We start from the raw sequence: 26,349 nt of genomic DNA, 5'->3' as shown, positions 1-26,349 counted from the left end.
CAATACAAGCTTTACAAATTAAAAAAAAATATTATTTAAAAAAGTTATTTAACTTTATTTATTCACTTCCACAAACGTCAAAACAATTTTTATTTTTAAAAAAATTATTCAATTTTTTATCTTTCACTTCTCAAAACCTAATCTCAAACAAATTCTCACAATTCTCAAATATTCCCAAGCATTCTTATTATTCAATTGGAAAAGTGAGTTGAGAGATTAATTAATTGATCTCGCTATTCTAATGCATGGGCGGCCTTTTACATCCCCATGCCACTACCTAGACGATGTCAGCTTTTGATCAATGAAATCCATTCTATAATATTGCTTACATGTGGTTTGCTGTATTTAGACGTATAAAGCTCTCTGGAATTTCTCCAGTTAGACTGTTGAAGCTGAGATCTCTGCATGAGGAGAATTTATAAATAAATGAATTAGAAAATAAATATATAGAATTAACCCCAAAAGATTTTGCAAACAACTCCCGTCCTTTCAAGCGGCCGTACAATTAAATTTTCCAAGGTATTAATTTGATCGATCACAAAGCTGCATGGTTTCTAATTAAATATATATCAGAAAACGGGCTGGGAAATATATAGTGGAATTGATGATCAAGAAGTACTATACTAACAAGGTTTTCAACGAGTCCTTAGCCCCGGAAGATAATATTGGATCGGGTAGCCGTCCAGTAAGATTGCAATTCCTCAATATCCTTACAAAAAAATAAATAATTATGTAAAACTTGAGTAGCCATATATATAAGATGGACTGTTACTAATTTGGAAAATTAATATGTTAGATGTCAAAACATATAATATATATATATATATATTTAACTCACAGTGTTTCCCATTGTGATACGTTAATGTTTTTCAGTGGAAAAGTTCCGTCAGATCCATTCAAGTCACTGATTCTCCTGTATGCAGTCAAAATTCAACAAAGAACAGTAGTACTACGTCGTTCAAATCATATATCACAGCAAGAAAATTTTATACATTATTTGCAGGGATGAAAATGATAATTTTTTATTAAAATGAGTCATTTCTCTTTTTATATAAATAATTATTTTTATCATAAATAATCTTTTCTTTTTGAAAGTGTATGATTATATATAGTTGTGAGATTAATAGGGATTCATATATACTTACAAGTCAGTTAACTTTCCCAAAAGATCAAGGGGAGGAATTGGTCCCTTCAAACCACTTGCCTGAATATATCTGTTGTTGACATAATTGGATTTTATGAGTCATGATAATACACTATTTTCGTAATATAATAATAACAAAATCTTTTCAAAAAAGAAATATATTATAAGGTCTCACAGTGTAGTGAGGTTTTTCCAATTTTGAATATAACTGGGAATCTCTCCAGAAAATTGATTGTCGTTGATCCGACTGCATTTTCATTTAATCAGTGATGGACACAAAAAAAAAAAAAAAAAGTGTCATATATAGGTATCTCAAAAGGCGCAAAAATTAGTAACTTGAAATTTCAGCACGTGGAAAGTAAACTCGATATATATAGAAAGCAATAATTAGAAGCTTACAAATTTTGCAATAAGGTCAACTTTGCAAATGAAAGAGGTAGCTCCCCAGTAAAATTATTGGAGCTGAGTTTACTACCATCGAAAGAAACAGACAAATATAAATATGCAAGCTGTAAAAGTAATAATCCACCACTAGCTTAATTATCAGCATCAGGATTCAACATTTTTTTCTGCAAAATCCAATCTAAGTAATTCTTGCCGCAAATAAGAGAGATGGAATGTCTTGCAATTGAGAATATGAAATTCATCTTACAGTTCTTCTATGGAGGGCATATTCCCAAGCTCTGGAGGAAGACTTCCATTAAGCTGATTGAACTCGACCGTCCTACAAAGAAGAAAACCGAATTCCTCGCTAACAATAATCCTGTGAAAAAACTCTTCAAATATAGAAATGAGGTACGTGGGTGTAATCGAAACTCACAAGCTTCTGAGAGTTGTGATTTTTGCAAGAGTTTCGGGGATAAGACCCGTTATCCGGTTTCCAAAAAGGGAACTGCGATAAGACCCCATATCTTAAATATATAACGTACAGCTATGCGCACACATGAGAACAACGTTAACCTAAATCGAAACATGAATATCAGAAGAAGTGAGAGTACATTGTGACCAGCTGTTGCATGGAGCCCCATGCCAAAGGGATTGAACCGTTAAGGTAGTTGCCAGTGAGGTCACTGCAGATATGAGAGATATATCGGGGAGACGAAGAAATGAGTTACAATATATAGGTAAGTTAGTTTATGAAAGAAAACTATACATGTACAATACACTTACAGTTCTTGTAGGCAAGGTAACTTCACCAAATCAGGAAGAGTGCCTCGTAGATTTTGTCTTCTGAGAAATCTGAAATTCTAGTAAAGAACGCTTTTTTTTAAAAGGAGAATACTAAGGACAAAAATGTTTTTATAAAACATAATTGTAACTGTATAACGAGCATATATCATTATTTATAAAAATGTGCGCCATCAATTTAGAACAAAGACGTTGTTAAATAATTATGTTTCTATCACGAGAAAATGTTAATAAAAACAGAACCATTTTTTACAAGTACTACTGTTTCATAACTTTATCTTAAACAGAGGACATTTTAATATTAAAACAAACTTAATTAAGTATCATTGTTTTATAAAAATGTCATCAATTTAAAACAAAGTTGTAAAATATTTTTCTATCGCTACTCTTTTTTTAAGAGTAGTACAGTATAATAGCCATATTAAAAGGGTACGTAATACTATTTTTCATCTTTAATTTTATTAAATACAAGTATAGTACTTTACGTGACATGCATATATGCAGCATAAGATGATTTCACCACTTGAATAAATAATTATTTTAAATATATCATATGAAAAGCTGTATTAATTCATGATGATGACAAAATCTATAATGAACAACATGCATATCTGGATAAAGAAAGTACTATTTTATAATATATAGTTTAACCAATTTTTTAATTTATCTAAAAAAAGAAAAACCTTTATCATCAATTTAAAACAAAGTTGTTAAATAATTATGTTTTTATCACGAGAAAATGATAAAAACAGAACCACTTTTTTACAATTACTGTTTCATAACTTTATCGAGGACATTTTAATAAAATAAACTTAAGTATCATTATTTAATAAAAATGACATCAATTTAAAAAAAAGTTGTAAAATATTTTTCTATCACTACTCTTTTTTAAGATAATAGCCATATTAAAACAGTAATACTATTCTTCTTCTTTAATTTTATTAAATGCAATTATACTTTATGTGACATGCGTGGAATGATTTCACTATTTGCATATATAATTATTTAAAATATATCATATCAAAAAGTATAATATATTATGACAAAATCTATAATGAACAATTAACACACATCTCTATATAAAGAAACTATTTTGTAATATATAGTTTAACCAATTTTTAAATTTATCTAAGAAAGAAAAACCTTTATCTTCAATTTAAAGTGTGGGCTTGGTTTTGAGTCCATCTAAACCAATTGGAGTTGTGATACAATTAATGCATTTTAAATTTTAAAGCTTCCCTGATATAATGTTGCGGGATTTTCGGTAATGTGGAATCCAATAACGCGTATTAAAATTTTACATGGCTTGATTTAATTTTAAGGAAAAATTTTAAAATTCAAATTTTACAAATCACGATTTAGATAATGTAAACGGTGTGGATTTGAGAATAAAATGGCTCAAAAAATAATATTTTTGAAATTAAACTTGATAAAATTGTACTTACGAATTACTATTTCGTAAGAAAAATTAAAGGGTTAATAATTAATGCTTATTGAACGACGAAGGACCGATGCATGGTTTTGACCGATTCTTTTTTGTTTAATTTTTTTTTTAATGTTTAAGAAAGTGAATAATATTGAATATATGTATTTTTAAAAAAAAAAACTAAATAAAAATATTAAAAAATTATTTGAAAAATAAAACTGAAATTGCAATTTATCGATTGATCATCGGTTGGGACATCTGTCCATTAGCATGATCTAAAATTAAATGCCTAGTCATGTTTATCTTTTAAAAAATGAAAATGATAAGTAATTATATAATAAAATAATATTATTTTAATTATATAATAAAATAATATTATTTAATTTTAATTTTAATTTAATAAAATAATATTAATTTAATTATATAATAAAATAATATTATTTAATTTTAATTTTAATTTTAATTTGATATGTTTAAATATAATAAAAATACTATTATATTTAAAATTATTGTGAATTGATTGTTAGTTTATCAAAATATAAAAAAATTGGAAAAGAGAGGAGATTGACTTGAAAATTTAGAAGAGTAATGATAAATATACAACATTTTACACAATATTTTACACAATACATATTATAAAATAGAGATATTTTTATAAAATAATATTAATTTTATAAGATATTTTATAAAAATATTCTTATTTTTAAAATATTATTGTATAAAATATTATATAAAATATTGTGTATTTATTATTTTTCAATTTAGGAACCGGAAAAGTCGTGGTAGTCATCAGTACCCAAATCAGACTCTGAGATCTGACAGGTGTACGTGTGTGAACGCGAGAATAAACATGTGGTCAATTCTCGTACAGCTCAAAGAAACAGAATTAATGAAAAGATTCGAAAGATATCGAGAAAAAAAGTTATGGTATGCTAACACTCAGGACCATGCATGTATTCGGTGTCGGTGTCTCGCGGCATGATTGGGCAAGCTATCGTTAATTTTACTGTATATTTCACAATTATATTTTAAAATAAGAATATTTTATGAGATATTTTACAAAATATTCTTTATTTTAAAATATAATTATACAAAATATTATAAAAAGTATTATGTGTTTGATCCTTTCTCTAATGTAAGCGTGCAGCTGTTTGAAGGCAAGCATGATTCTTACCTTTAACTTCACCGCTTGAGAGTTGAGATCATAAGTGAGAAGCAATCAAAAGAAAAATAAATTATTTATTAATTATGAAATAAAATAATATATATTTTACAATTTTTATTTTGAAAATTACTTTTGATTTCATGAGTTTAAAATTTTAAAAAATAAAAAATAAAATCAAGTATTTGGTCAACTGCTCTAGATTACTTTTTCGGTAACTCCAGTAGAATTATTTAAAAAAAAAAAAAAATTATTGAACTCTGGCTGTATCCGTACCAGTTCTCAACTTTATATATATACAGAGCACCTGCCTGCGTGGCTCCACATTCAATAAAGAAAAAATATTCGCATCATCTCGAAGTTGCTGCACATTCAATACATTAAATAAAAAAAAAATATTTATATATATATATATATGAGATGTGTTGCAACTTCCGACTACAGCTCTTTCATAAAAATCTGCCCCAAGTTGCATATAAAAAACTCCCAAACATCTTTTACCCTGAGAGGAAAAAAGATATGGGATTGAGGGATCAGAAGCTGGTTCGAGGAAATAAAGCAGTCAATGATATTTAATTGTTATGGGCAAATGAAGTTCGCGTCCCATAATGTCATATGAATGCTCCTACTCCTAGCCACCATCCACAGGTCGACACAGGTTAGAAAAGTCTTCTGGAGGCCATATGCATGCATGATACACTGAATTAGAAAAGTCCCCTTTGATTTAATCATGTGGGCCATGCACATTCATGATCTTCAAGTTCTAGCTTGCCTGATTAGTTTTGTACGAAGCTGCATTAATGGTAGGTAACTACTAGTCTTGCAAGGGATCATTAGATTGGACAAAGGGAGGTTTATCTTATATCACGAAATGTAGGAAATAATATTAGAAAGTAGGCTGGGTTGTTTGTTTTATTTGATTTATCTCTTTGTTCATTGTTTTGGTCCTGTTTAGTGAAGCATGTTTGGATGTTACCACCATTTTTTTCTTTACCATAAATAAGGACGATTTATAATAAGGAAGCCTGCCTTCCATTAATAATAATAAAAAAAAAAACTAGTCTTGCAAATATTCAATCAACCAAGGTACGTGTGTGAATGCGCGCATTTTGACCGTCAATTTGGTGATTAAGATAATTGTGGTTCTTCAATAGCTGTGGGCGCTGCCGCAAATGAATAACGTAAGACTTTTCCCGTTTGAGTGCACGGTCTTTGCCTGTACGTACGTTCGTAGTGTAAAAAAAAAAACACAAAAACAAAAGCAAACAAAATTATTCGAAAATATGTTAATGTGTTGGCTATTGAAAATAAGAAAATTTTAAAATTTAAAGTTTAAATTAAAAAAATACGATAATAAAATTATCACTTAATAAATGCATAAAATATGTACATATACCACGACTCCATCCTAAGATATTCGATCCGGTGGTGGTGGTGGTCAGTACAAGAAAAATAAATTTTTGTGATTAATTTATTATAATTAAAAAAAATTCATGATTAATTTTAATTATAAATAATTATTTTGTTAAAATCAATTAATCACAAATAAATAATTTTTCTTTTTGTAGTGGATGATTCCAAACCATGTGACAACGATAGAATATATTTAAAAAAAAATCCAAGATAGATGGTCCAAATGACTGTTTGGAGAAGGATTAAACTCGTACGTAACCCCCCCTACCCCCCGGTAGTCAAATCTCAATCCATTCAATCTGCTTACGGCCGTACTTAAACGACTTTTCGCCTTCCAAAGTGCTTTTATATAAAAGTAAAAGCATTTTCTCATCTTTAGTACTTTACTTTTGTATTCCTCGATATATATTATATATATATATATATATATTAGCGGTGGCTAACGTGTAAACATGTTTGTCATGTCTGTCTAATTAAAAAAATAAATAAATAATAATTTTTAATATTAAAATATTCATATTCATCATTTATTATAGAATTTAAATTATATTAAAAATTTAAATTAATTATATAGTTTTTTTCTATTAAAAATATTCAGTAAAACTTCATCATTTATTTAATGATGAAAAAATAATATTTTATAAATTAAAGTTGATTTTAAGTGTATGATATAATATTATTCTCTTAAAAATATTCAGTAAAATTTTATCTTTTACTTAATGATGAAAAATTAATATTTTATAAATTAAAGTTAATTTTAAGTGTATGGTAGAATATTTATATTTTAGTTATTTGTTTTATGTTAGTTTAAATCAATATTTAAACTTCTATCGTTAGATTAAAGATGAAGGGTTGTAATTTAAAACCTAAAAACTAACATTTTCCCCACGCACGTTTGTCTAATTTAGTTAATTAAGAATATTATCATATTTAAATTATGTTAAAATTCTAATTATTTATATGATTTTAATTTCTTAAAAATATTTAATAAAATTTTATCATTTATTTAATGATAGAAGATTAATATTTAATAAATTAAATTTAATAGTTTATGTATAATATGATATTTATATATTAATTATTTAAATTTTAAATTAGTTTAAATCAATGTTTAAATTTCTATTGTTAGATCAAATCTAAAAATTTAAAATGAATAATTGAGATTAATTTCTTAAACATATTTAATAAAATTTTATTGTTTATTTAATTTATTTCAATATTTTTAATTAAATTAATATTTATGTATATTTAAATCAATATTTTAATCTTTTATTGTTAAATTATTTTGAAGACTCAAAAACGAAAGAACTGGATAAATCTCTATAACTTTTTCATTTCTCCCTCACTTTTCCCTCCAATCTCTCTCTCCTCTCTCGGCTCACGCGTACGCGGTACGCTGCCCCTCCTCCCAGCCGAATCTTCCTCTGCCCAGCCCGACGCCGTCGTGCGTCGGTGAGCCTCACCGCCTCTTCCACCGGCACCACCTCACTCCGGTGAGTCCCCCCACACTGGTCTCCCTCTCTCATGCTCTCTCTTCCTCTCTGTCGGCTGTGCACAGCCCGAATGGGTTTGATGCTGCTGCGCCGCCGTACGCCATCCTCCGGCGCCACCACCTCCATAGTAGCCTCCTCTCACACCGGCCATCTCCCTCCAGTGAGCTCGACCTCCATCTCCGTGCCGTTTGCTCCCACGAAATTTACCTCTCTCTTGCACGGGTTCTCCACACCCACGGCGGAGCTCCACCTCCTCTGGCCACCCCACCACCATCGGGACCTCCTTTCGCCACCGACCACCTCTTGTAGCCGTCCTCACGCCCAGCCGAGCCACCATGGATGCTCAACTTCCCTCACGGACGCCCACTTCCCCTTAGGCCACCTCCACCACCGTAATTTGTGGTGATTTTTTTTTATTTTATGGTATTTTTGTTGTGATTTTGTGGTGATTTTGTTAATTTGTGGTATTTTTGTGAAGATTTTATGATGATTTTGTGATTTTTCCATGTATTTTTGTGATGATTTTATGGTGGTTTTGTTTCGATTTTGCCTCTGTGGTTTTGCTTCGAGGATGCAGAGAGGGACGAGATTTGCGGTTTTGTGATTTTGCCTTGTGGTGATTTTGTTAATTTGTGGTATTTTTGTGAAGATTTTATGATATTTTGTGATTTTGCCGTGAATTTTTGTGATGATTTTACGGTGGTTTTGCTTCGATTTTACCTCTGTGGTTTTGCTTCGAGGATGCAGAGAGGGACGAGATTTGTGGTTTTATGATTTTGCCATGTTATTACTGTTCACGATTACTGTTCATTACTATTGATGTCACTATTTATTAAGCGATAGGCGTTTTTAAGTATAAGGAGATAATATGTATACGAAGAAAACATCATCATAATTTTATTGATGGTGAAAAAATATCGTGATAACAAGAGGGATATTTAAAAATTATAAATATTCAATAAAACTATTTCAGACATCAAATCCATATAAATAAAAAGTAAATTAATCAAATCAAATCAATAACTAATCTAAACAGGCCTATTTTAAAGCAAAACATGCAAAAATAAAATACCAACAAATCAAAGATCTAGAAAAATTAAGTTATAAGATTAAGGAGATCAATCTTGTCAAGCCGAACAATACCTCGCAACTGGTTAGGTAGAATTCATCCTTCCACATATTTACATGTCGAGCTAGCTTTTTTTTGTCGGGTCAAAAATATGTAACTTGATTTGCTTTCTTATAAATATATCTGATAGAGAAGTGGACCCCTTAAGGCTTGATATATATATATATATATATATATATATATATATATATATATTTATATATATGTATGATTGAGTTTTGTTATCACTTTTATATATTTTTTTACACATTCTTCTAATGTGATTAGTTAAAATAATTATTTCATATTAAAAAAAAAGTGACAAGTCAATTATATTAATAAAGTGTATAAAAAATATACAAAAATTACTGTAAATAAAATTTATATATATATATATATATTACTTTCCCTTCACGGTTTTGATAACATAGCATCTAAACTTCTAAAATGGGGTCTTGGGTTCGAGTTCGAGTTCGACCCCCTCCCCTACTCACAAATAAAAATAAAAAATAAAAAATAGCCAGTTGCATATTTCTGCTAAAAAAAACCACTCGCATGTTTCCAATTCTCTTATTATTTAACACATCGTCCTTATTCTTTGCCACCAACGCTCCAACCACCCTGTCTCTCTCCCTTTGGCCGTTTGTTTGTGTTTCTGCTCTCCTCTCGTTTTTCCCCCACAGAGGACCTTAAGTTTGAGTTAGTCGGGGAGGAAAATGGGATTCTTGATCTTAAAAAAAACTACTAGTCTTGCAAATATTCAATCAATCAAGGTACGTGTGGTGACCGGTGAATGTGCTCATGTTTTGACTGTCAATTTGGTAATCAAGCATACTTGTGGTTCTTCAATCGATGTGGGCGCTACCGCAAATGGATAGGTACGACTTTTCTCGTACGTTTGAGTGCCAGAGATGCAATTCGGGATCCAAATTTGTGTGGTATTTTTTATTTTTTATTTTTATTTAGTAATTAAAAAAATATTTTTTAAAAATATTATGAATTTTTTATTTTTTTAAAAAATGTTTATAATGATTAAAAATATATATGACAAAAAAGAAAAAAAAATACAACTCTTTGAGTATACGGTCTTGGCCTGTACGTTCGTACCGTAAAAAAAAAAATACAAAAACAAAAACAAAAGCAAACAAAATTATTCGAAAATTTGTTAATGTGTTGACTATTGAAAATCATAAAAAATTTAAAATTTAAAGTTTAAATTAACAAAATACGATAATAAAATTATCACTTAATAAATGCATAAAATATGTACATATATATAGCACGAGTCCATCCTAAGATATTGGATCCGGTGCCAGTGGTGGTTCTAAACCAAGGGGAGTGCGAGGGGAGTTCCTCTTGGTTGAAATCGCGTAGACGAGATATTGTCATTTTCTGATGTTTGCTGGTTTAAGACAAGTGTGGTGGAAGTCATATGTGTAACTATGTGATTGACAGGTTGTTATTTGGCTAATAACAGCCGAACCGGTTCTAAGAAATTCTCTTTCATCGATTTTTGTAAAGTTGAGGCCCTAGTTGATTATGTCATCTAGCAATAATAGAGGTATTTATAGGTTTTATCTTGAGGCTACGTTTAGATGTTGAGTTGAATTTAGATGATAAAATATTATTAGAATATTATTTTTTAATCTTATTATTTTAAAATTTTAAAAAGTTGAATTATTTATTATATTTTATGTTAAAATTTAAAAAATTTATAATAATAAATTGAGATGAATTTAGGATCAACCAAACAATCAATGCATGCAGACTGTAGAAAATGTTTCTGTCTATTTTCGTTGTATAAAAGGATAATAAAGCCTCTTACCACTCATAAAAAATTGGTTCGGTTTAACCGAGAAGAATCATGATTATCTAGATTTAAAAAAAAATTAATTTAAACTTTTTCTATTTTATGAGACTTTTTCCAGTACTGTATAAGACTGGTATTTTAAATATTATTATATTTACTGATGAATATAAATAATATATAGAATACTTAGGAGAGAGATATATGTTCTTAATTTTTATAATAATTCCACCAAAATTTAAATTATACTATTGATTAATCATTTTTAATATATAGACTTAGATTACGTGAGCTTACCTCTTTCTCTCTCAATTTGTGCTTTTTATTTCCTTTTGACCAGGATGATTCGTAGATTTTATTTAACATACATATATGCATGCGGATTACCAATTTATTTTGTTGATCAACAGTGAAACCTCTCGAAGCAATATCCACAAAATTACAGAACTTAAATTGGAGGATCGACGAGAATTTTTGTCATGATACAAGTGTCAACATATCCAATATCGACGGTATCGAAACTCTAAGCAATGTCACATGCGACTGCACTCTCGAAAATGACACTGTTTGCGGAATCACGAGCATGTATGAGCTTTCCTTTTACCATCCCTAGCTACATTTTCCTTAATTAATAAACATGAACCTGGCTTCGTTTGGTTCCTTAACTCCTTTTAATTTATCTCAACTCATCATTATAATTTTTTTAAATTTCAATACAAAATATAATAAATAATTTAATTTTTTTAAATTTTAAAATAATAATAATATTAAAAAATAATATTTTAACAATATTTTATCATCTCAACTCAACTCACTTCAACATCTAAACACAACCTAAATGTTTGTTGATATCAACACTTTTTTCATGGATTTTCTACCTGTCTAGCTATCTTTTCAGCATTGATATATATTAATAGTTGCATGTGGTATACATGATATATATATATATATATATATATATATATATATTTATAAGTATGCAAAAATATGCATGACCACATGATGATGCTTTCCTGTTCTAAATAGTACTAAAACTTTGATATATTATCAAAAAAAAAAAATTTTGATATATTTTTATTTAAATTATTTTTATTTATTTTTTTATTTTTTTGGTGCGACAGCCTGCTGAAGGATCTTGCTTTAAGTGGAGTCCTACTGGCTGAATTCGGAAATCTTACTAATCTAATACAACTGTAAGAGAAACATGCGCACGGCCTCTTTATTTTTATAGATAAGATGAGATGAGTTGATATTAAAATTAAAAAATTAAATAAAATATTATTAAAATATATTTTTTAATATTATTTTTATTTTAAAATTTAAAAAAATTAAATTATTTATTTTATTTTATATTAAAAATTAAAAAAATTATAATAATTAGATAAAATGAAATAAGATATTTTTTAAAACAAACGAGGTCTAATTTTCTGTATGAGAGAGCTAGCGAAAAATTGTTTCCCTTAAAAATAAGAGAAATGCTAGTTTGCCGCTTCAATATGCCCGCTTCGTATGACCGCTTGACGTGGTAGCTGACGTAACGATTTCATATGGCATGGTAAAGACAAAAAAAATTATAGGGATTCACGTGACTCGTACCCGAGTCCTTGACTATGTGTGCGAACTGTGAAGACTGAACCGAACCCCTAACCCCCAATTTCCATCCACCTGCCACCCTTCCTCATGACGTCGACCATTGACAAAACTGCAGCACTTACCGGAGATTTTAGCAACAACACTTACCTCACCGAAAAAAAGAATTTCAACAGTTGATTTGGTGGGTCAATGAGTCAATCTGCTGAGTGTAAAGCAGTCGATTGGTCCTTCACAAAAAAAAAAACCAGTGCAGCAATTACCGACAGTTGAGCAAAAATCCATCCACCTCACCGATAGTCGAGCACTGATAGAACTCCACATATATGCTGGTTCGTGTTCTCTTCTCATTTCACCGATTATTTATTTTCATATCTAAAACCACTACTTTTGGTCAATACGAGATTTGACCTCATATACATATAGTATCAAATATATCCGCTTTTATTTTATATCATTGCGGACATTATTCTCCCAAATCCGTCCATCTTCATTTATATTTAAAAATATTGGGGAAAAAATGAAGTTAAAGTAAACCTTATGTTCAATCTTATCACATAATGCAATGCTTTTTTGACGACCCAAAGAAGATTCCATTTTTTATGGCTCCCTTTAACACAAAATGAGTAGTTTTGATCTTGAATAATTTTATTTAATTATTCCAAAATCAAGAGCAAACAGCTAGCAAACATAAATTCTGGTTGGATTTTGACAAGTGCATGCATGAACCAAGTTTTGATAAGATCCCATTGAACGTCAATCTTTCAGGAAAATGGTGAATATTTTCAGGATGGGAAGAAGACGTGACGGCAATGGTACGACAATGGGACGGCGAGTGGAGGGCGATGTACCCACGAGGATTCTTCCTCTGTCGCTCATCTGGCTGATTTCATTCAACCACTTTTCTCTTTCTTTTTTTTTAATTAATATTATGCCATGCGACAATCCACATCAGGTGGTCATTTATAACGGTAATGTGCAAGCCGCACAATAACACTGTACTAAAAATAATCTATATAAATTGACATGATATGATTTGACATAATAGGTTAGCTAAAACTCTTTTAATGTACAGTACTAGATTTGACATATCACGTCGACTCATATCATTTATACTTTGATTTTTTATTTTTAAAAACCCAACACTTCTTGCTCAACTAAGCTCTCATTGCATCACGAGTAATTTGCTATTTTGCCATTTGAGAGTCTTGATGATTTGATCATGGAGACTTATGATGGGTTCTCGGTGCATTAGAGGATAGGCCATTGCGTTCCAGAGACTAGGAAATTTGACATAGGATCTGAATTGGTTTTTCTTAGAACTTTTAAAAGACAACAGCATTATTTATTGTAAAAGCTAGAGATAGATGGTTATAAACACGGTAAATGGTGATGCGATATATATACCAGGCGAGCTACCGATGAGGGCCATGACAATAGGAAAATTGCATTTCTACGGGATATTCGAAAACCAGCTTAGTAAACAGGTCCATTAAAATTGCATTATCAGTGAAGATCACCACATTTTTTTTTTTTAAATTCTAGAATATATGAAGTCCGTTAATATTTCGATAGATTTTGACAAAATTTCATGGAATATTGGGATCCTTTTTTTTCCAATGATTCGAAGTTCAGAAAGAGTACTAAGTAGTGAAGTTTCTTCCATTAAATAGTGTGAGTTTTGCTCAGCTCGGTCCCTCTTGTCAATCTGTGAGTAATTATTTGCATTTTGTATCTACGAAAGCATATCTTTTATTTTCCATGCAGGTGTTGGCCAAGGGTCAATGGGTTGGTCAGTTTGTAAAGGTAATTGGTACTCTGCAGGTCTCTTCTGGGAAACCGGCTAAGTGGTACAATTCCAAAGGAAATTGGTGACATTACTTCACTTGAGCAACTGTAAGTACTCCTGAGTTAAATTTTTGTGTCGAACTGAAAGAAGATTAATAACTTGGATTACAGTTGAAGTTGCATTTTTTTTAACATGGTCTTGGAAGATAATCAACTCAGTGGACCTCTTCCGGAAAGCCTCGGAAAATTGAGCAACTTGAAAAGACTGTAATAATGCAATCTTCATCCTCCCTTAATTCCCTTGTATTTTATATCTTTTATTTTCCATGCAGGTGTTTTATCTTTGCAGTCATTCTAGTTATGTACTTCTTGCACTTCTTTCGGTTTTTTTATATCTTTTGGGAACAATCATTCAAATATAATGCTTTAAGTCACTCTGCAGTAGGATAGATGGGAGCAGAATATCAGGGAAAATACCTGATTTTATAGGGAATTGGACGGAACTTAACAGACTCTGAGTATTGTACTTCATTCCTTTTATCTGTCATCTTTTCCCTCTTTGATAAATGAATTTGAATTTTTTTTTTATCTTTTTTTATTATCTAAGAACTCTGTTTGCAGTGATATGCAAGGCACGTCCATGGAAAGGGCCCCATCCCTTCTAACATATCCGGTTTGACAAACTTAACTGAACTGTGAGTACATGTTCCTGTACTGGAAATTGATTAGAATTGGGAAATGTAAAAGATGGTACAATTATTTTTACTGATCTGTTATGTTTTTCAGGAGGACGTACATCTGATTTTCGAGGATCAAGTATTGGATTACCTGATTTGCAAAATTTGAAAAAATTGAAATATTTGTAAGTTCTATATATTTACGTTGTTTTCTACGACGATTAATCCTATTGTGACAACTTTGTGGTTTATTTTTTATGCTCTTACTCTTGTGCTGTGCCCTCAGGTGGCTTAGAAATTGCTTAATCACTGGTCCAATCCCAGATTATATTTGAGAGTTGAAAGCTTTGAAAGAATTGTAAGTTGCTTAAAATGACTCTACTTCTCGAGATGTTTTTACTTGTGAAGTTCTTTTTCTATGTCCAGGCTGAAATCCTGTTTAATTTCATGCAGTATGCTATTTATTCACTTGCTTTTGAACAGCCCAAATAAGTTGCAAGTCTCCTTTAAGCTGAGAATTTTCATTTTATTTGGCTGTAAATCTGTCTATACTCAATGATGATATGTTTCTTTGTATTGCAGGGATATATCTTACAACAATTTTTCAGGGTCGCCTGATGTTAGTTGCAGAGTACAGTCACCCGTGTAAGTTTCTTTAATTCTTTAATTCACTAATCATAGATTGTCCTGTCAAAGACTGAAGAAAATACATCTAATATTAGTTTCTCTTATTTCCATGCTAATCTATACATACACGACTGACATATTCATTCCTCTTGCATTGTTCTAACTTAGTTTGATAGTCATACAGGAATTGATTTCCAGTCATTTATCTCTTGACAGCAATTCGTAAGTTCTTTTCCATTTTAAGACACATTTATTTTTCTTGTTTGAATTGCATTATGACCAAATTTATTTGACTGAACTTGAATTCTCAACTTCTAAGAGTCGTTGGTGTTTGAAGAAGGACCTCCCCTGTTCTGGAAAAGCAAGTTGTAAGTATTGATGCATATATGATTGTGCTTTCATGAAGTGTAGTAGCTTACGAGTAAATATTGTATGACGCGATTACTTCTATATCCGCAGATCATTCCTTGTTTATTAATTGTGGAGGGCAAGAGATGAACTTTGAGGAGAATGAATTTGTAGATGACTTAACCAAAGAGGGAGGGTTGCACTTTAGTTCTGTTTCTGAAAAATGGGCTTATGGTAGTACAGGGGTTTACATGGGTAAGTATGAGGCTTCCTACCTTGCAACGAATACATTTTCCTTGAATGTGAGTGGACCAGACTTCTACCAAACTGCCTGAGTTTCCCCTCTATCACTTAAGTACCATGGTCTTTGCTTGCGAAAGGGAAGCTACAAAGTAAAGCTTTACTTTGGATGCTGTATCGAAGGAAACCAGTTGTTACTTATATATGAATACATGGAAAACAATAGTCTTGCCTGTGCTCTTTTAGGCAAATCCTTTACTAGCATCCACCCTTTTTTATTTTTTAAAGAGTGAGACCAGTAAGACATAACCGAAAGCTCTCCCTTTTATTTTGGTTCCCAATGGGCCAATTTAGGTCGTGAGGAGCAGAAGCTACACTTGAATTGGCCTACAAGTAATAAGATATGCCTGGGAATAGCCAGGGGATTAGCTTATCTCCAGGATGAATCGACGTTGAAAATCGTCCACAGAGATATAAAAGCAACAAATGTTCTCCTTGATAAAAGGATCTAAACGCCAAGATATCTGACTTTAAAACCCGGATATCGGATTTAAAATTCGGTACCCGGGCCTTACTTAAAAACACTCATCCATGATAAAAACGACCAGTCGACCAGCCCCCCCTCCCAAGTCGTTTTATGCTAGGGTTAAAATCCATCCCACCCCCTCCAAACCCTCCAACCGTCATCTCTCATCTCTCTCTCTCTCTCTCTCTCTCTCTCTCGCGAAAATCCTAGCCTCTTGTCACTCTTCCTCTACCAATCGAAGATCTGTTCCTCGTGGCCATCGTTTTCTAGTTTTTCGCTCCGTCATCGACTTATACTATCCAAGGTCAGTTTTTCTCCATTTCACACACACTTTCTCTCTGTGTTGATGCTATTATTTCGTTTTGGGTTGTGAACATTGTGTTTGAAATGTGTTGTTGTAGTGATGTGCTATGTCTGTAATTGCATGTGTTTAGAAATCTGAGTCTGCAGAAGAGAAACAAAAAATAAACTTTAGACACTTATGAAATAAATAAAAATAAAACTTTTGCTCGATTTTTTCTTTTTTTTAAAATATGGGTGTTTTTTCTTTTTGGGTTTTGTAGCGCTTGACTCGTGGTGATTTGTAGATTTGGATGCATCATCCAGCACGACATTTTATAGCTTGTTTTTTGACTCATGGAGATCTGTAGATCTGTAGTCTGTTTCTAACTCATGGAGATTTGTAGTCTGTAGTTATTTTATCCGGAGAAGTATATGTTTCTCTCTATGGCAGTTATTTGGTGCAACCATCTGCGTGCTTGGCCTTCGCTTAATGCTAATTTCTGATGCAGGAGTGGAATTACTCCTTTGGTTTATGGGATAATTTTTTTTTTTTTAATATGATTCTATCTAGTTACGATACTTGTGTGTAGATTCAATCAACGATTTTTGTCCAAGAAAAAGAAAAAAAAAACTTGAAATCTGCTTTAATATTAGATCTAAGATTGTATTTTCTTATTTGGCTCCACCTTTACCTAAGTAGTTTATCTGGGTCTGTTTTGCTCATGGTTTTTTGGTTTGTGTGGATGAGTTACGGAGATAACCAGACATCAATGTTTTCTATGTCTGTATTTCTATGTCTCTTATTCATTTGGTTGCCCAGAGTAGAAAACATGGATCTTAAAGAATTTACAACTTGCGTGACATGTACTCAATGACTGAAATAAAATAAAATATAATGGCATATGACCCATTTGTTTATTTTTCATCACAATATGCTTGTAGGAGGTAAGAAGGGATCACATTCTTGCTGCTTGTAAGGACTCTGTGGCAAGTTTGTTCACGTTTGATCTAACAAGTCAATGTACACTAAATGGGTGAGTTTTTAAACTTCAATATTCTTTAAGGGTTTCAAGATTGAGAATAAAGAGTCGATGCATGGAGGGGTATGAAAGATAACTCTGCTTCCTTTAATATGTAATGGTTCCAAGATTGAGACTGAAGTGGTTTTCCTGACATGAATATGGGTTCTTTATTAAGACTACCTGAGATTGGAATTAGAGTCTACTGCACTAGTTGAACTAAATCATTTGTGGTTAATTTTCACTTCTTCATTTCATTTTTCTTGTGAATATGCGCTTGCAAATTTTTTTTTTTATTATTTTCCTTGCTAAGTAAAATGTTTGGTGATTTTAGGAGATTCAAAAAATTGTTAGTCTGCCACTGTTGCCTTACCACATGTCTGCAGATGTTCATCTACATCAATGTCTTGCAAATTAACCACAACAACAATACCAGGAAGATATTTGAAGTAGAGGGGACAGAGATCCATCAATCTTTGTTAGATGATGTGTTTCCGCTCACACCTATCCAATAATCTTCTTCCAAAGCTGTGTTTTATAATTTATATATTGTAATTTTGTGTTTTGTAATGTAATGTATAAATACTAAATATTGTAATATGTAGTGAATATTGCATTATGTTGCATGCATTTTACATTATGAACATTGTATATATTTTCTTTTACATGTATTTAGTTAAAAAGTTAAAAAGGTAATTAGTTTCTAACTTTACTTATTTTTTACATAAAATTTAATTTTCTATTTTGATATATGTTTATTATTATCGAAAATGTTCAATGCTATTAAGCTTTTCAACATGATTTCTTGAAATATAGGCTTTTAGATAATAAAAAAAACAAATATGCTTTTTAACATTACTTGCTTTAAAAAAAAAACATTTAACCCTAGGCTTAAGCCAAAAAAAAAAAACGGGTACAATGTTGAACCCTGATTTTCGAGTTTCAAAAATCCCGATTCACTTGGATTTGGAATCCGGGTTTCAGTTCGGATATACCCAGATTCTTGAGCTGAAACCCATTCACTTATTTGAAAGGTGTGAAAGAATATTGATGCAGAAATATATATATATATATATATATATATATATATATCACACACATGCATGATGATCATGTGTATTTGGTAATCTAGTCGAAGTCAAAAGAAACACATTTTCTCTTCAATAATCTCTTTTCCGTTTCTAATGACATTGTTGTAGCTAGGGACATTATGCATGAATGGGGTGTGATTGGTGCCACATCACCAATATCATAGATATAGCTTTGACTCGCCTAATTTTGATTTGAACTTCTGATATTGATCAAACAGAACATCAATTTGTAAAACTTATAATAATATATTTAGGGGTAATGATCATCAATTGGAACTACTGGGATTTATTTTTCTAAATATTTCTATGTACATATATATATTTGGTGCGCATTAGGGGTAAATAGTAATGATCAGTACTTGCAGGTCCATGTTAGGATTTGATTGCATGTAAAGGCTGGCTGCCACACTACATTTCATGAGTAGAGTTTTTCTTAATTATATATTATTTTATAGTTTCAGGAGTGATTTAGAAATTAAATGATAGTTTAAGTAGAATTTATGTATTTTTCAAATTCATAAATATTTTGTTTATCTTATAATCCAGAAAAATCAGAAGGCAATGCGACAAAAGTTGCCAGTTATGGCTATAAATCTTTTGATTTTATGGACCAACAAGATATACAAAATCTAATCAGAATGCAATATCAATGGGGAAATTAAACATGAAAATCAGGAAATGTAAATTGTAAAACATGATATAAAGATTATGTCCCAGTTCAAATATAATCCCAAATCAGTATCACATACTTTATATATGCAACAAGTACTTAAAATATGCCGCAACAATTAGTGCGATTAAAGACTTGACACTCTAAGAATGAAGAGTAGTATTGATCATTTATCTAAACTCTTTTCTCCAAATAACTAGAATCCATATTGATTGGATATAGATCAACGGCGCCGGATGTGGATGAGGTACCGGTGAATTGGTCATCCGTTGATACACTTTGGGTCTGGCTATTTCCCCTACTCGATTCTTTCTTATCTTGAAAATGATCCCACAGTGCCTTCACTTTCATTTCATCATCTACGGTACTTAAATTTGGACCCAACTCAGGAATAACAGCACCGCCCTCAAGCATGCTCACCACTGAGGACATGGTAGGCCTAACTGATGCAGAAACATTAGCGCATAGGAGAGCCACATTAATCATGCGCATAACCTCTTCCTTGTTGTACTTTGAGCCTAATCTTGGATCAGCCAAATCCAACAAATTTCCCTTCTCTTTCAAAACAAGTGCCTGCATAAACAGATCAAACAATAAGCTGCCAATTATAGAGGAAAAATGGCTCATTTTGACTTGAGAAATCAGTAACAAGTCAAAATAAGCCATTTTGTAGACTCTTAGAAAAAAAAAAGTGGAAACAGATGGTAGAAGTCGGAGTTGATTCTTCATTCTTGCTCTGCAAGTGTGGCAATTGGATTTTATATTTGTTGTGAAATATTTTCCTAGCTAGTCCACATTTTTAACATTAGCAAACACAAGAAAATAAAACTAAACAAGAGAGTCAAGAAATGCAAGACAAAAAAAGTGATTCAAATCACCCAATCAAGAAGATGTAGAGATTCCCCCTTAGGCCGGTGACTCGTGTTGGTCTTCCCACTAACAATTTCCAAGGCAACAATTCCAAAACTGTAAACATCTGCTTTGTCAGTTAAATAACCATGCAACGCATACTCAGGTGCCATATAACCACTGCAAAATCACATATCAACATGTGGCATTCTCAACATCAGGAATTTGAAACATTGCTATATAATCAAAGGCAATTATCATCTCTAATTGTTTTTTTTTTTTCTTTTAAAACAAAGGTCTTAGGTTCATTATAAAATACAACTCACTAAGTTCCAGCAATTCGGGTGCTGATGTGGGTATTATCCTCCTCATCAAGCTTGGCCATACCAAAGTCGGATATCTTAGGGTTGAGATTTTTATCAAGCAAGACATTGGTAGACTTGATGTCTCTATGGACAATCTTCAACCTTGATTCTTCATGGAGATAGGCCAAACCTCTTGCTATACCAACACAAATCCTATGTCTTGTTGGCCAATCCAATTGCAACTGATATTCTTCTGGCCCTTCAATCAATCAAGTCAAAAGAAAGCATTTAATAAGGATTATTACCATTATGCGTACATGATACATGCATGTACGTTATCATTGATTGCATGTTATAAATACGCATGATACAAGTAAACAAAGCAATTTCGTGCATGAAGATAAAATTTTACCAAACAAAACACGAGCAAGGCTATTATTTTCCATGTACTCGTATACAAGCAACAATTGATTTCCTTCAACACAGCATCCATAGAGCTTTACAAGATGAGGGTGCTGCAAAGCAGAAATCATGCCGATCTCATTCAAAAACTCACGATTTCCTTGCTTTGATTTGGAAGAAAGTTGTTTGACTGCCATCATAGTGCCATCAGACAGAAGGCCCTACGCGCATACAGAAAACATAAACTTCTTTTCATGCTTAAACAATGACACTTCAAAAAGAAAGAGCTATTGTTAAGAAGATAGAGTTCAACTCGCATCAATCAAAAGAACTTATTTTCTCTGGCATACCTTATAAACAGAACCAAAACCACCTTCCCCAATTTTATTCGCCTCATCAAAGTTGTTTGTGGCTGTTTTGATTTGCCTTAAGGTGAATGTTCCAGTTTTCAGGTCTAGGTCTCTTAAATCTGAGGAAGGTGCATGCCAAGTTAGATAGGCAACTAGATATGCTTGGGAAATTTGAAGAATTCTCAACATTCCTCGTGATACAGATGAAAATATTTTAATGAAACTTCTATTGATTGTAGGGAATTAGGAAAATTGATTGATAATAACAATATTAATTGCCTCGAAACTACCATGATCTGTAGCACTTGATCTCTGTCCTAGACAGCCTTTCCACCAGAGGATAGCCACAACAAATAATATTATAACAAAAGCTCCGGCAACGAGAATTCCAACCACTGCTCCTACAGATATACGGCCTGAAGCGTCTGCATTGAAAATATATATATATATATATATATTTAGGAGTTGTAGTTTAAAATGAACGTCAAGGCAATTGATAGGAGAATTCATCAACCATCCCATTGAGGAATATATGACCGACAGTTTCAAAAGTTAGAAATAAACACAATTGTTTTCTTCCACTACTTAATTTGAGATTTTAATGGTTTGCATGATTTTTTTTTCCGAAAAGAGGAAAACATTGAAATGAACACCATTAAAAAAACGAACTGATGGAATTTAATGAGTTTGGCATGCACCCATCAATGTTTTCCGTAAAGAAATTAAACTCTTTATAAAGCATCATCATGCTGCCTTAAATTATCCACAGAAACAAGTAAAATCGAAAGCTTAGATATGTGAGCAAACGAGGCTATTAGAAGTGAATGCCAGAGCTCAATATTCAACGGTTAGAAAACCTACCGGTATCCACAGAAATGGCAGAAATAAGAGGACCATAATCTCCTGGGGACGGGATATCAGTTGTCCCCTTCCCAGCCCAGTAGAAACGGATCTCCAGGGTACTATTAGTCACTTTAGCATTAAAACTTTGTGTATATGGCTTACGAACCCCACCTGCCGCTTTTACAATATCGAAATCCTTCAGCACTCGCTCTCCCTACAATATATATATATAATGTTCGAATCCATTTATTACATATTCATGCATTAACAATTGTTTCATGCTAACAATAATATATGTTAACACAGGAAATTGGTTAAGAAAGAAGATGCTGCATGGAAGTATCATGTGGTAATAACAATTAACCTGAATGTAAACATCAAATATACGTCTTCCTAAGCTTCTGTACGTTTCATCATCAGTGAATACTGTCTCCGCAAAATGGAGCCTTACTCTGTAATTCCCACTTACCAAACAAAAGGCATAATAAGTAAGAGAGAGAGGAGAAAAGCGTGCTGTCATGTACAGTCTTGGATCGGTCGTGTCCGTAGAGATTAGTTCGGTCGAATTTGGCAAAATGTAAGCTTTTTTAATAGGGCTCATGAAGTGACCAGTGCTGCTAAACGACCAATCTTTTGTAAGGAAGAAATTTGAAGGTCCCCCTTGATCTGTATCAGCATCATATACAGTACCTTCATTAACATCTACTAATTCTTTACCACCACAATTTATATGAAGCCGCGTGGACCCTGTGACAAAAAGCAACATTTTAGCATCATATAAATATAATTGGTCCTAATCCCTTCATCCACCAAGACAAGGAAAAGCAAATTAGGATGAAACACTACTGACCCAATTGTAACAGGCCACGAGAATTTAGAGGAAGTATATGACATTTCAACTTACTTTGTGAACAACGCGGTAAGCTAGTCCTCGTACACGAAAGAATGCTATATACCGGTATATACGTACGTAGTACAATGAAGGTCCAGAACATCAACAAGTTAGCATTAATATAACATCGACGAAATTGGATTTGCATATGACATAGATAATATATCACAAGAAATTTTACCTCAGAAAAATTTACAAAACATGTTTTCGATAGGTGAAGTTGATACTTACGTTTCATTGCCCATCGAAGAGCTCTTGAACAAGTTGATGCTGAGGAAAATAAAAGTTCAGTGAGAATATATATGTGACCATGCATGCATGTGCGTCTCATTATTAGATGAAAGTCGATCTTACTGGCGATCCCCATCATTTTGACAACTTGATGATGATATGTTCGATTTTTCATTTGTAAAATTGTTGAATGAAAGATCGCTGCACACAAAAGAAGCAACGTGTTTCAATATCATCTTCCGTACTGATGTAGCATGATCAGATCATCAGAACTTTTACTATACATGATAGATCATCGATCAAATTCTTGGAAAGATGATATCATATTCAATGTATTATATATTGTCCAAAAGATTAGCAAATACTGCCTAAAATGATAATTATGTTTGCTTCTAATCACATAAACAAATACCAAAACAACCTTCGATTCGAAACCAGTGAGATATTAATACAGCAATACAAATATAAGAGTCTCGAATTTAAAATGAGATATTAGAATTGGCAAAATTGTGCAGAACTAGATCGGTTTCAGTGAGAACACTTTTTCTTTCATCCATTTTTTAAGTTGGGATGTGATACTGATCAGTAGTGTATTTATGATGTAGAATTTTCAAATGCTAGATCTAAGAACTCTTCTTTCATGAGCTTAGAAATCAAGTTTTAAAATATAGTCTTAAATGATAATTTCTTAATTTTATAGTCTTAAATGCTAGCCTAACACGTACGCAATATTCCAAGAAATTAAGCTCAAATATATATAAATATGGAATTTGGCAGAGTATTAGCTTACATCTTTTTTGTTGAATTCAGTATCCAATCAGGTATTGGTCCAGTAAACAAGTTGCCGGTTAAGTATCTGTACAGAATCAGTATTAACCAGTCAGCATCGATCATTATATACGTACGTAGTTTTGTGCTTTATTACAGCGTTCATTGGGTAAACTTGTCCCTGGTGAGGCAAATCTCTGAACAGATCACCATTGAAATGGCTAAATCAGTATTTATGATGTGATGAGTTAAGACAATGCTGTACCTCCTCACGATGCAAATCTTTCATCGTGCACATACGTTAAAAAGGCTAAAAATATCAATCATTACCTAATTTTTTAGTCAAATACAAAAAATCAATTCAATTTTTAAAAATTTAAAAATAAAAATAATATTTAAAAATTTATTTAAATTTATTTATTCACTTCCACAAACGTCTATACAATATTTATTTAAGAAAAATTATTCAATTTTTTCTAAATCATTTCTCAAAACCTATTCTCAAACAAATCCTCACAATTTTAAAATAGACAAATCTCATACAAGCTTTTTGTAAAATAATGAGTCCCATTAATAAAGAATAATTTTTTTTACACTTTTTTAATATGGAGTCCACTTTTTACAAGGGCTTGTATGAGAGTTGTCTATTTAGGACTTGTACAAATCATTTCTCATTCTAATAATAGCCAGCTGGCTTTTTACATCCCCATGCTGGCAGGTTTGGAGGTGAGATGAGATGAAAATTTTATGAATTGTAGTAAGATAGTTTGTGAATAATAGTGAGATAATTTGAGTTGAGCATTTTTTGAATTTTAAGAAATGAGAGAGAAATAGTTGAATAAAAAATATTATAAAGTTAAAATATTATAAAAATAGTTTTATAATTTTTTTTTTTTTTGAGAATTTGAAAACATTGAAATTTTTTTTTATATTTTATTTAAAAGTTTGAAAAAGTTGTAATAATTAATTTAAAAATTTTGTATTTGAATTATGTTTAGAAATAAAATAAAATGAGAAAAAATAAGATCAGATGAAAATTTTGTGTATCAACTTATGCCCCAAACCTGCCCACGTGATGTTGAATGAAATCCATTCTACAATATTGCTTACATGTTGTCTACAGTATTTAGACCTTTAAAGCTGCTTGGGATTTCTCCACGTAGACTGTTGAAGCTGAGATCTCTGCATGAGGAGAATTTATAACTAACTGAATTAGAAAATAAATATATAGAATTAACCCTAAAAGATTTTGCAAACAACTCCCGGTCCTTTCCAGCGGCCGTACAATTAAATTTTCTTTCAATCAAGGTATTAATTTGATCGATCACGAAGCTGCATGGTTTCTAAAATATATATCAGAAAAAGGGAAATAGTGGAAGATGATCAAGAAGTGCTATACTAACAAGATTGTAAATTCCGTTCTCCCGCCGGGAGGTAAGAATATTTGATCGGGTAGCGGTCCAGTAAGATTACAATTTCTCAATATCCTTGCAAAAAAGTAAATAATTATGTATGTAAAACTTGAGTAGCCATATATATAAGCTGGATTGTTACTTTGGAAAATTAATATTTACCAGCCGGTCAAAACATATAATATATATATATATGTATGAGTAATGTTATACATCACACTCTTATCTTATTTTGATCATACTAAATAGTATATAGCACATTTATCATCATTAAATGATAAAAAAATATGTAATAAATTATCATTTAATGGTGATAAATACGTCACATCTTACTTAATAAGATAAAAGTAAGATGATAATATGATGTATAAAATTTTCATATATATATATATATATTTAACTCACAGTGTTTGCCATTGTGGTACGCTAATGTTTCTCAGTGGAAAAGTTACGTCAGATCCATTCAAGTCACTGATTCTTCTGTATGTCAAAATTCAACAAAGAACAGTACTTCGTTCAAATCATATATCACTGCAAATTAAGAAAAATTTATACCTTATTTGCGATAAAAATCAAAATTTTTTATTAAAATGAGTCAACTCTCACAGTAAATAAATTATTTTTATCGTAAATATATATATATTTTATTAAAGTGTATATTCGGAGAGGATTATATTATATATAGTTGTGAGAATAGG

General features: G+C 31.4%; 1 protein-coding gene and 2 long non-coding RNA genes across 7 annotated transcripts in view; 2 read left to right on the top strand and 1 right to left on the bottom strand.

The window, feature by feature from the left end:
* LOC109005789 overlaps window positions 1-15,443 on the top strand; it is a 104,542-nt gene extending 89,099 nt beyond the window's left edge. The window contains exon 4 of the long non-coding RNA XR_004802369.1: window positions 15,379-15,443. This is a non-coding gene — a long non-coding RNA (uncharacterized LOC109005789). The remainder of the gene's footprint in view (window positions 1-15,378) is intronic.
* Window positions 1-26,349, bottom strand: part of LOC109005771 (probable leucine-rich repeat receptor-like serine/threonine-protein kinase At3g14840) — a 47,442-nt gene that overhangs the window by 16,588 nt on the left and 4,505 nt on the right. The window contains exons 10-24 of one of the 5 annotated variants that reach the window (XM_035693724.1): window positions 26,057-26,131; window positions 25,643-25,726; window positions 25,350-25,421; window positions 24,262-24,327; window positions 23,595-23,672; window positions 23,472-23,510; window positions 23,199-23,296; window positions 22,713-23,095; window positions 22,367-22,562; window positions 21,796-21,930; window positions 21,506-21,624; window positions 21,166-21,376; window positions 20,775-21,012; window positions 20,478-20,628; window positions 19,592-20,172 (exon numbers count right to left, since the gene is read on the bottom strand). In XM_035693724.1, the coding sequence (XP_035549617.1) occupies window positions 19,774-20,172; window positions 20,478-20,628; window positions 20,775-21,012; window positions 21,166-21,376; window positions 21,506-21,624; window positions 21,796-21,930; window positions 22,367-22,562; window positions 22,713-23,095; window positions 23,199-23,296; window positions 23,472-23,510; window positions 23,595-23,672; window positions 24,262-24,327; window positions 25,350-25,421; window positions 25,643-25,726; window positions 26,057-26,131 (2,344 nt within the window). In that variant the 3' untranslated portion in view covers window positions 19,592-19,773. Of the gene's footprint in view, window positions 1-19,591; window positions 20,173-20,477; window positions 20,629-20,774; window positions 21,013-21,165; window positions 21,377-21,505; window positions 21,625-21,795; window positions 21,931-22,366; window positions 22,563-22,712; window positions 23,096-23,198; window positions 23,297-23,471; window positions 23,511-23,594; window positions 23,673-24,261; window positions 24,328-25,349; window positions 25,422-25,642; window positions 25,727-26,056; window positions 26,132-26,349 lie in introns of those variants that run through there. The other 4 variants (XM_035693727.1, XM_035693726.1, XM_035693728.1 and 1 more) reach the window with 4 other exon arrangements.
* On the top strand, window positions 16,548-18,550 carry LOC118349389. The gene is made up of 3 exons (XR_004802367.1): window positions 16,548-16,841; window positions 17,762-17,853; window positions 18,173-18,550. It is a non-coding gene; the product is annotated as an uncharacterized LOC118349389 (long non-coding RNA).

The sequence above is a fragment of the Juglans regia genome, chromosome 9 (assembly GCF_001411555.2).
Source record: "Juglans regia cultivar Chandler chromosome 9, Walnut 2.0, whole genome shotgun sequence".
Taxonomy (NCBI): domain Eukaryota; kingdom Viridiplantae; phylum Streptophyta; class Magnoliopsida; order Fagales; family Juglandaceae; genus Juglans; species Juglans regia.
This window is presented reverse-complemented; position numbering and strand designations above follow the sequence as displayed.